Here is an 11,147-nt window from a genome sequence, read left to right as displayed (position 1 = left end):
AACCAAAAACAAAAAGAAATTACGATTTCTTATCCCAAAATGAAAAATAATGTTGATTTTTGCATTCCACCATGATTACATTTATACAATAATAATAATCATAGTGAAGAAACCGCCTCTATAATGTCTGACAAAACACTCCATGGCTCATTGTGGAGAAAAATAAAAGATAAAGAAATAATTATTTAAAGATATTTTCATATTGATTACTAGTTTAACGATATAACTGCAAGAATATACAACACTTACAGCACGCCATCAGCTTATAATGATTGTCTAGTGTCGTACTCTGTACGACGCAGAGAAAGATAAAGGCTTTCGGTGCACATTTGGAATTATTTTATCATAATAAAGTCGGGGTATTGCTGCTATACATTCTGTCTTAAAAACTATGATTCCATTCGCAATAATCAAAATTAGTTATATTTTTACATATTTTTTATCCATTTATATCCATAACATTTACCCAAGACAAGAAATCTTTGACAGCATTTTGTTATTTTATCAAATCTAATTGAATTGTTTGTTAGTATATCTAATAACCGGATCCGTTTCTGGGAAAATGCAGTAATTTCTGTAGTCTGTTTTCTGGTTAACTTTTACTTGTTGCTAACCTCAATTTCATTAACTAGCTGATTGTATTCAACTACATGTATTATGTCAGTGTGCTCTGCTAGCTGTGCCAAAGTACTAGAAATATAACTATTCCCAAGTGAATAAGCATCTTGTAAGGGCAACCAAAACGTGTCTAACTTTGTCTTTATCTTGTTCTTATCCTCATCATCCTCATAGTCGCCTTTTTGTTGCCTTCGTTAAATGTGTACGTTTTTAAAGCGAAGCGCACTCATTAATGAATGAGGAAACTAACAACAAAATTCAATCTCTGAATAACTACCATATCCTCAACCTCAGACTACTTGAATGGATAGTCATTTGAATGTCATGATTCAAAATGCATAAAACTACACAAAATACACCATTTTGAAAACAAAAATTGACTGAATGTACTAAATAATAGAAATCTAATTATGTACAGAACTACAACTGTTATAGTGGTTGATCATGTTCTTTATGTATGATGCAGAAGATGACAGGCTTTTTGATATATTCCATTTTTTCTTTATATCGTATGTTGTCGAAGCTAAGTCACACCAACGAAACCAATACCTAACCAACTACAGACCAATCAAAATTATTCCCAATGGCCCAAAATAGATCGGTTTGTCGTTGTGACCGAATTCAGTGCCACCGTATATAACAGATACGATTTTATACAATTTATTTATTCATCATAATACAAATTATATTGCAATTTACCCAACATTACAATTCATCAACCAGGTTTGAATACTTTTCTTTGATTAAGAAATTAGATTTATATTATGTCAATGTCCGTATATGAGACTGTTAAATTGTCTATGGCAGTCCAAGGTTTATTCTGGTATTTTATGAAATCCATGCCCTTTCATCTCTATTAGCTTCATGAGTCGTTCTTTGAGATGCTCTCTTTTCCTGTACATCGGGAGATGGAGCACGATGAAACCATGACATGTATTCACTTCCGGGCACATGTCCTTCGGGGGTTTCCCCCTACAATCTTTGTCTCCTCCCATGGGCCACATCCTAGGTCTAACCTCCTGGATTCCACCAATCGAGACATGGTCAGCACCCGTCAAGACTCCTGAAAACAATTCACATAGAAGATGATTTATCGGTACTGTTCACTCGAAAGGTTCACAATTCAGAAGGTTCGTAGTTCGGAAAATGAAATAGGGCTCACAATTTCCATGATTCTGAATGTTTATAATTCTGAAAATTACATATAACCCTGCATAATTTGTTCAGAATTACGAATTTTCGGAGAACGAACCCTATTTTATTTTCGGAATTATGATTGATTGATGACTGATGATTTGTTTTATTTCCCTAATGAATGGAAATTCTTTTTTTCACACGGTTACAAAGTATATAACATTAATCATAATCACCAAGTGGTCATTTCAATAATTTAAACTTAATCTTTATAGAATCAACACTCTTAATTCAAAACAACAAATCATAGTTTACAATTTGAACTATATGATCACATGATCTCATTAATGACTGTTTATTTAAAATTAATATTCGTTTATTAATAATGTTAATCACTTTAAAAATCATATTTCACATTAAAGTACAATTTATGAATCATAACCGAGTACAATAATCTACTCATATTAAAGAGAGCGTCTATTACAGTTATGTAATGAGTTTTTAAAGCATTCAAACCCAAGTTTAATTAATGTTTCAACTGTACAGTAAAATATCAACATTAGCAACTAAAATACATGTTCAGTGTTTATAATGATACTTTGTATCAAAATACATTTACCGTATCCCCCCCCCCATTCCCATCACCTTCAGGAATTATCTCATATTATTACTGTATTATTGGACATGTAGATGGAATCGGGGACAAAACAAATTTCGCGTGATACCCGGGGGGGGGGGGGGGGTGGGGTACTCACACACATACGGGGGTGTGCCGCTCTAATGGATCAATTTTTCACAAAAAAATCCCTAAACAAACGTCACAAAGGATGGGTTGAATCTTTCAGAATACGAATGACCTTAGCTAGTGAACCCCATCTGGTATGGAAAAATTGTTTTCTGAATTTTAAACCCTGAAACATGTAGAGCGAAAGACATGACTAGATTATTATCATCTTGTCATAGTGACACTATCAGTGTCTTGAAAGTAACACCATGCATGTCAAAATGACAAAAAAGATGCCAAAGCAGCACAATATTTGTCGTCACAGGATGTTTTAAAAGGGATTATCAACGTCAAACGTTCAAACACGACGAAGTGACTGATCGTCTTTATAATCTATTTTGCATACAGTACTGTGTTATATGTACGCAGGCGCGTACGCAGGATTTTTTCAAGGGGGGGGGTTTTAACATTTATAAATCGGTCCGAAAATTTCGCAACGACTCAGCCAGCCGCTGAATAAGCGGGGGGGGGGGGGGGGGGGGGGGGGGGGTAAGAGGACACATTTTTTTTTTTTTTTGGTCCCAAAAAAATCGCAACGACTCAGCCGACCGCTGAATAAGCGGGGGGGGGGGGGGGGGGGGGGGGGTAAGAGGACACTTTTTTTTTTTTTTTTGGTCTCGAAATTTGGAAATTTGACATTTTGCTCCGTTGGGGGGGGTAAGGTCACCTTTTTTAGGTCGGCCATGGGAATAATTTTTTTTTTTTTTTTTTTTTTTTTTAATAATTAAAAAAAAAAAAAAAAAAAAAAAAAAATCCAAAAGGGGGGGGTTTTAGGTTTTTTTTAGGGGGGTTTACACACAAAAAATTTCCAAAGGGGGGGGTTTAACCCCCCAAACCCCCCCCCCCCCTGCGTACGCGCCTGTATGTACGTCTATTTATATACAGTTAGGCCTTTGACGGTCAACGATCACCAGTGAAGATTTGACTTACTCAGAAAGTCTCTTTTGTCATCCTCAGTGAGATCACCATGGAACACTGACCAAAACATCTTGACCACGCGATGGTTTGCTGTGTAGCCTTTCTCATCATAACCAAAGCTCTGTGCAGAGAAGAGCAAATTAAAACATGAAAATGAACAACAGCAACATTAACAACAACAAAGAAAAGAAAATTGATCTGTGCCACATAAAATAAACACAATTTCAAATTTATTTCTCAAGAAACAAATTTAAAATATACAGCGTGTATTATCTTTGCTTTATCTTCTTAAAATAAATTATCTTCTATTAAATCTAAAAGCACCTACCAACTTTGCATTATTTTAAGATATTCACGATTTTTTGTTTATTTTCTGCAACCATGTTGTTAGAAGTAGATTAATTTTCTACATTTGTGATTTTTTCTTTAGTGCGTTGATGAGAGAAGATTTTGTTTTAATGTTAAAGAAGAGGAGCTCACTTCTTGAAAGGCCTTCCAATCATATTCCCCTCCTTGGAATAATGACATCAGCTCCTGCGGTGCGAAACGTTGGTGAAGACCGAAACCATGGAACATGCTCCGAAAACTCTTACTGAATATATCAAACTGGGTGGATGGTGTGTAATGCCTGGCGCAAAGCTCAATGTACTCTCCACTGGGATTCGAAAAATAGAAGAATGAATTACACATTACACACAAGACCTCAGGATTCACTTCATTTTCATGGTTTTGTTGGACACGAGAGTAAAGATAACGCAGTCTTTATTAACAAGCATCACTTTTATTGTTCAAAATTACTTCTCAGGATACCAAAATCAATACAGGGGTGGAAATCTCGAAATCGAGTGCTTAATTTAATACAAGAAACGCATTTTTTAACTTTTAAAATTTAAGCTATAAACTCCAAATGTAATGTGACATTTGTTTTGAAATGATGTTTTGCGTTAGTATGAAATTTATAATCTGATAACTCTAGAACTAGTATTCAGAAAGGAATTTAATGTAGATAATGTGTCATAAACAATATAGGTATGTTTTTTTGATTACATTCCAAGACAAAGTGAACCACGATTGATCTACTTCCACGACCACATCGACATGTCCAATGTAAAATGTTAAAACACACAACGGTATAAATCTTTCTGACTGGGTCGTACTACACTTACACATTTGCAGTGGTCACGACCTCGTCTTTGCCTCCTGGTTTGAGTTCGATCTCCGGTTCGTTCACCGGTCCATCCACTGTAAATCTGTAGTCGGAGAGCTCATCGTCACTCGCCTCTAGCAATGTTTCCATGCTCTTCGCCATCCCGGGATCTAGCAGTTTCAGATCTTTGAAACTGGATGGGCTGAATATTGTTAAAATAGAGTCGTATTATTTCTCTAGTCATCTGTTGCAACCAGCTACAGTTAATAACTAAATTAAACCAAGTTTTGTAATTGTTTAAGTAAAAAAAAATATTTCTCCCAATTTATGTTTCTTCGGAATGTGATATTAAAGCTTACATCTAAAAGTATTCAACAAAGGCCCTAATTGAACCAGTACATCAAATTTAAAAGAGGTATAAATAGTTGTAAACTGTATATAATGAGCATTGCATCCTCAAATATGATTTGAAATGTATATGAGATGGATAACTCTCTTTTCTCTCTCTGACTTTCTATTCTCTTCGCTATCTCTCTATCTATCTATCTCGCGCGCACCCTCCCTCACCCTCTCTCTCTCTTTCTCTTCCACATTTTCCCTTTCTCTATTAATTAGCCAACTCTTACATTAAATGTATTCCAGATCCATTTATTTATAATATTATGTATGTGTAATCATTATTTGGTATGTTCTATCCAAGAGCTTGTGGAGTTTGATAACGAGCTATCTGTCCAACAAACTCGGAATACAACCCGTAAGGTAATCGGAGAAACGAGTCGGGAAAGCTCGATCTCGTGTTAGTTCTCAAAGACTTAAAATTATTTTGAAATGTTTAAAAAAAATGAAAATGTATCAATGAGCTCTCCAGTTCAAGAATACAAATGAAAATGATACAAATTTATACCCCTGGCCCGCAAATATTAGAGACACATAACTTCCTTGTCTTCCTTCGATTAAATTAAAGATTGTTGATTGGGTGTGTACCTATTTCCAAGCAGTTTCTTGTAGAAAAGAAGAGGAAACGGCATCGTGACGATGACCTTGTTGTAGAACATCAGAGCGAACAGCTTCCCGACTGCTCGCAATTTGTCCAGGTCCTTAGAATCCTATGATAAGTTTTAAATACAGAAAAATACAAATTTTAATTACACGGTGTTTTGATTCCAATGAAGGTACACACTAATTCCATGATCAGTACAAACATTCCTGCACGAAATACAAATTGACAAGGCATATTTCTCTTGGCCAACAAACTTTATGTATATGGGGGTGGTGCAAAATATAGATCTGTACTCATGCGCATGGTAATAATATAGTTTGTAAATTTCTGTTTATATAGTCAATATATTGATCCCGTTTGGACATTTAGCTTTCCTGCCTGAGTCTCGAACCCACTCACTGAACACTGGGTCACAATTACTCATTGTCGAATAATCAAATTAGAAACCAATATATTCAAAAGCGGATGACGACAGGCTTTCAAAAGTTACTGTGAGGGTAAGCAAGAAGGGTTTTTATATTGGAGGGGGGGGGGGGGTAAAATAGGCACTTTCAGCGCATTGGCATTGTAGATTGAATCATGCAAAGCATTTCAATGTACATGTGGAATTCTCTATACAGCAAAATATGTACTTTAAATAGAAAGATTTAGAGAGTGGAGGGGGAGGACACTTTCGTGTTCCCTTTGACCCCAGTAATATCTATAATCATCTTGCATTCACAATAGATTGAGATTAGTAATAATGGTTACTTCCAAGATGGAAATTTGATTTCGATAATGACCTTGTTAAACCACAATGTCGTACACGAAGGAGAATCGTTGAGTTTCTTGAAGATGGAATGCTTCTCAACATTGAAGAGCTCTTCGAACAGTCGGGAAAAGAATTCCTTTACGAGAAATATAAACGAAAAGACACATTTCAAACAAAACAAAATAAAACCCAAAATGACAAAAAGTATCCAAGCTCGAAAACAGCTAATAATTAATACTGGTTTTCTTAAATTTAAAAAGTACGGTCCAGTATAGATTGCAATATAGAAATTGAAATATCTTATTGGTTATTCAGGTTCTTCATCTCGAATCTTATATAGAAAAAGCAATATAACACACAATTGTACAACTAATATGAAATTACAAAGAGGGGTTCGGCAGAAGTTGTATCACGTCTTGTTAAGTCTTATCAATTCCGAGGAAACCGGTTACAGAGCGGCGTGTAATTCTTTTGACCATCATTATGTATAATATTATCCGGGTTTAGTAAATAAGTGAGACATTTTCAGCGTAGTTTTCTTCTCCAAAGCCTACAATCACAGCGATTGAAAACTTTTCTTGTTCAGACGACGTCGAAAACTTAGGCATAAGTCCTTGAACTTAAGAATGTCTGCATGTTATCTTTTAAGATAAAGTTAAGTTAACACGATCGCAAATATTTTCGAAAATTAACTCTAGGTCAATTTCAATACGCTGTTGTGAGTCCAATATAAATAATGTTCAGATTACGTAATATGTCATCATCATGTTCACACATTTATATAGGTGACGCACGAGGCTATTGAAATTGCCTTCGGTTGATGTTTCGATAGTAGCTGCGATCGTGTGAAAGGGTGTTCATATTTACCTTCATGGGGCCACCAGCATTTACACCCAAAGATATGTTATCCTTGAAATGGACTTCGAACGGGAGCATGAGAAACGTTTCATCTTTACCTTTAACCTTCGAGATAGCCGATTCAACAACCTTCTCTTTGTCGTCGTCAATTTCGAAACAAAGGTGTGCTACTTTCGGATTTGATGCAACTGGGTTCGGTGCCAAATTCCGAAAAGCTTCCTCAAATTTCAGTTTAAGTGTCTGCTTGTGGTGGCGCTATAGGGTATCAAGGGTAAAACAATATTTGAAACAAAATAAGCTTCCCAGCCGTGTAACCGTCGAAGGTCATGATGATAATGAATAAACGTTATTCTGTAACGTTTTTATAATGCAAACAAATATTGGCAATAGTTAATCCATTAACTCAAGCATGAAAGATAAGCGATTGGGTAAGCCATATGTCTTAACAACACACACAAAATGAAAAAAAGAAACTAATAGAAATCGAGGGGAAAAAGTTATGATTTGGGATATCTGAAAGTGAGATGCCCTAAAACGAGAATTTCAAGAAAAATATTCTAAAAGATAAAGCTCTAACTATTTTCTGGTTTTGTTTTGATGAAACAAACATTCGTTACTTACTACAAGTATAAGTGACATTCTTTACTACGCCTATACAAATTATATATATATATATATATATATTAATAGAACAAATAATAAAAATCCTTGAGAGTTAACTTCTTCACTATGACCGGTTTCATTTTTGTTCCTTCAGATCAAGAAATAAAATTGAAACTGAAATTGCCAACTCATCTTTTACTCGCGTTTTCATTAACACATTTTAAATAAATTAGTTTATGGTTATGAGAAGTAGAATAATAAAGATAGTAACCATTGTTTGACATTTATTTGAATTCACTAAATCTAGTATTCATTTATCGAGAAATCAAGAAGAAATTTACTGCTTCCCTGGCCTGACTATGTCAATGAATAGAACTTTACACATACCTTACGTGCATCGTCAAAGTCCACACACAGCATTTTCCACTTCAGATGTACATCCAGTAGAAAAAGCAGATTACCTAATGGAAGCTCAAATCCAAGGGTGAGATCAGAGGATTCGGAATTACCTGTTTGGGGCTAAAAATCATCACAAACCTATCATTATATGTTTCTTTATAAGAATCTAGAATGAAATGTTACATTTTCAACTAGATCTTGATACAGACGATAATATATTAAAATCAAGTAGTAACCACATTTATTAACATATGTATTTATCTTCTTGTTTAAAGTAAAAGAGTTGTGAGTGATCTTTGTTTATTAAGATATATTGAGTAGTTTGAATACTGTATTGCCTTCATTATTGTTTCCTTCTTTTCATAATAACTACCTATTCAGGAGGGATGGGAGGGAGGCATCCAACTAAGATTTACCGACATATATAAAATGTATGTCTTAAAGGTACTATGTCCCATTTGCAGGCCAAAAAATGAAAAAGTTAAATTCCAACTGCATTTGAAAGATAATACTAATTTAGAACTTCCCTAAAAAAGGTGGGGCTGGAAAATGTCTTCAAGTGGGAAAATAACGACTATTAGTTGTCAAATCGACTTAAGGGCTATAGAGCCCAAAAGTAATAGTCTTGATTTTCAGACAATTGTACCGAATGGTCATACGTTTTATGCTGCACAAAGATTCAATCAGTTTAATCTTGGCCATCACAAGAAGTGGGTTATTGATGTAGACAAACGCTCATGTACCCTTTACAACTCTTTTCATGTATGTTATTACCAAAGAAGAAAAAAAGCCAGTCAGTCACTCAATAGTGTCTGACAGTGAGGTCTAGCAAGTAAACGGGTTTCCTTGCATAATTTGAATAAGAGGACACTGCTAACGTTTAAATTTCACAGATAGGACATACATGACATATTCATAATTCCTGCAAAGTTCTACAGAATTTGAGGTTGGCTGCAAAAGGGACAGTTTTAACTAGGTTGACTATCCGTCGTCAGGAGTGAGGACGGATAGTCAAAATATTGGAAACGTTGAGCCTCTCCTATCACCTTGTCCACCTATCCTCTCCTACCGGCGTTATAGTTCTCTTTAGAACTATATTAGCTCAAGAAAGCTTTCTTAGGACTACCATGAGTCCTTTTCAGGACTACTACACGCACACAAGAAAGAGTACCAACATCCCTTTTCTAATCCTCCTACTCTCACATGGTGCAGCCGTAAGCCTACTGCATAATTTCACGATTGTTTTTTGTAGTGCAGTGTAATGTTTTCGAGAAAATATGAAGCATAAGAAGACTGAATAAATACCAGGAGAGGGGGATGCAAATGCTGTTGATGATGCACAAGAATATGATTCTCGACCTTCCTGTTTGTTTCTTCATCTCCTGGTTGAAGGATGTAAAACTGATTCACTGGAACCTTGTACCCAAGCGATTCATTGATCTGTATGTGAAATGATCCATCAACTTGTTTCAATCTCATTGAACCATTATAGTGAGACAATATTACATTGAGCAGGTCCACAGACACGTATTTAAAGGGAAATCCTACTTTGATATCAAACTATTCTCGGGGGAAGCCGAAAAACAAGAGAAGTATATGACTGGTGAAAGTTTGAATGAAATCGGACAAACTTGAGATATGATTTTTTGTTTAAAGTTGTGAATACTACCGGCATGCGCTCTTCAAATTGGCTAAATCGGTAATGTCTCGGGGATATATGGGGGTCATCTTTCCCTGTTGTTCAAACACAAAAATGACTAAATTTTCACGTTTTCAAACATGTATAAAAAAAAAAACAGAGTCCAGAACGTTGGGTTTTGAGCGAACTTGTCCCCGGCCGCAAAAAAAAATTCATAAAATTAATCTTTTCACCGTTTCGTTGCCATCTTCTGACCATTCTCACCGGGCGCATACCGGGTGTTGAACGTGCTTCTACCGTCTTCACCGCCCAGATTGACTTTTGTTGAAAATTTTTGCCGTTTCCATACCGGGCCCATACCGGGTCTCGAACGTGTGCACCGGGTTTGTAGCAGCCACCTACCAGTCACTTAGCGTCCCCTCACCGCTCGGAGCGTCCTGTGAGCGAGTCCCCGGACTGCTAACGTCATGACACGACTGCCATAAATACCCCGATTTGAACGGCAACGGTCAGTCCGCTCTCCATTTTTCATCACCGTTCTGTAACGGGTTATGAGCGTGTAGTGAACGCGTTCATACAGTGTGACCGTTTTCATACCGTCCTCATACCGTTCAACACCGTCCTCTTGCCGCTTACTTGCGGCCGGTGCCAGCCGGCCAAAGTTTTGAACATGCCCAAAACTTTCGCCGGTCCCACCGGGTGTAAATAAGCGCCAACGCCCTATTAACGTGTTGCCCGCTTTGATAACGAACCACCGTGTGCCCTCGCCGTTCTCCACCGTCCGCAGACATTTTCGCGCACGGTGGCACACGGTAGGCCTACACGGCAGAGTGTGAGAGTCACTTAAGTTATCCCATATTTCAAACATTCATAATTTCCCTATCATTGGCCCGATTTATTTCAAATTTTCGCCATTCTACTTTCTTATTTTTCACCTTACATACAAATGATCTTATTACAAAAAGAAGAAAAAAATCCCTTTAATTTTACAAATAGGGACTCCATAATGAGTGCACATTTTGCAATGGATGTGCAACAATACTAAACCTCTAGAGGGTAAAAGTAAAGGTTGCTGACCGGAAGAGTTGAAAGGTATTTTTTCTTAAACCTATCCCCAACAGTATGCCTCAGATAATCACTTTGCTACTTTGTTACGATCTGTTACAGTATGTCTACATCACTATGCATTTCACACTATGAATATTAACATTACGATAATAAGTCACATGAAAACAACCATGAAGTCAGACGTGCAGAACGATCAATAACTGTTTTAAATTGAAAATTGAATTAGAA

The 11,147-nt window shown here is 36.3% G+C and overlaps 2 protein-coding genes across 2 annotated transcripts; both read right to left on the bottom strand.

Moving 5' to 3' along the window:
* Nucleotides 1-561: 561 nt before the first annotated feature.
* On the bottom strand, nt 562-4,799 carry LOC100892671 (probable E3 ubiquitin-protein ligase HERC4). The gene is made up of 4 exons (XM_030991391.1): nt 4,621-4,799; nt 3,935-4,109; nt 3,467-3,575; nt 562-1,681 (listed from the first exon to the last, which is right to left on the bottom strand). Exons 1-4 carry the CDS (start codon nt 4,761-4,763, stop codon nt 1,434-1,436), a joined length of 675 nt encoding a protein of 224 aa, XP_030847251.1. The 5' UTR covers nt 4,764-4,799; the 3' UTR covers nt 562-1,433.
* A 755-nt stretch (nt 4,800-5,554) lies between these two features.
* LOC115926901 lies at nt 5,555-8,233 on the bottom strand. The gene is made up of 4 exons (XM_030992511.1): nt 8,201-8,233; nt 7,220-7,465; nt 6,384-6,488; nt 5,555-5,707 (listed from the first exon to the last, which is right to left on the bottom strand). The coding sequence occupies exons 1-4, from the start codon at nt 8,231-8,233 to the stop codon at nt 5,555-5,557; spliced, it is 537 nt and encodes a 178-aa protein (XP_030848371.1).
* Between the last annotated feature and the right edge of the window lie 2,914 nt (nt 8,234-11,147).

This window comes from Strongylocentrotus purpuratus, unplaced genomic scaffold (assembly GCF_000002235.5).
Source record: "Strongylocentrotus purpuratus isolate Spur 01 unplaced genomic scaffold, Spur_5.0 spur5_scaffold_2, whole genome shotgun sequence".
Classification (NCBI taxonomy): domain Eukaryota; kingdom Metazoa; phylum Echinodermata; class Echinoidea; order Camarodonta; family Strongylocentrotidae; genus Strongylocentrotus; species Strongylocentrotus purpuratus.
This window is presented reverse-complemented; position numbering and strand designations above follow the sequence as displayed.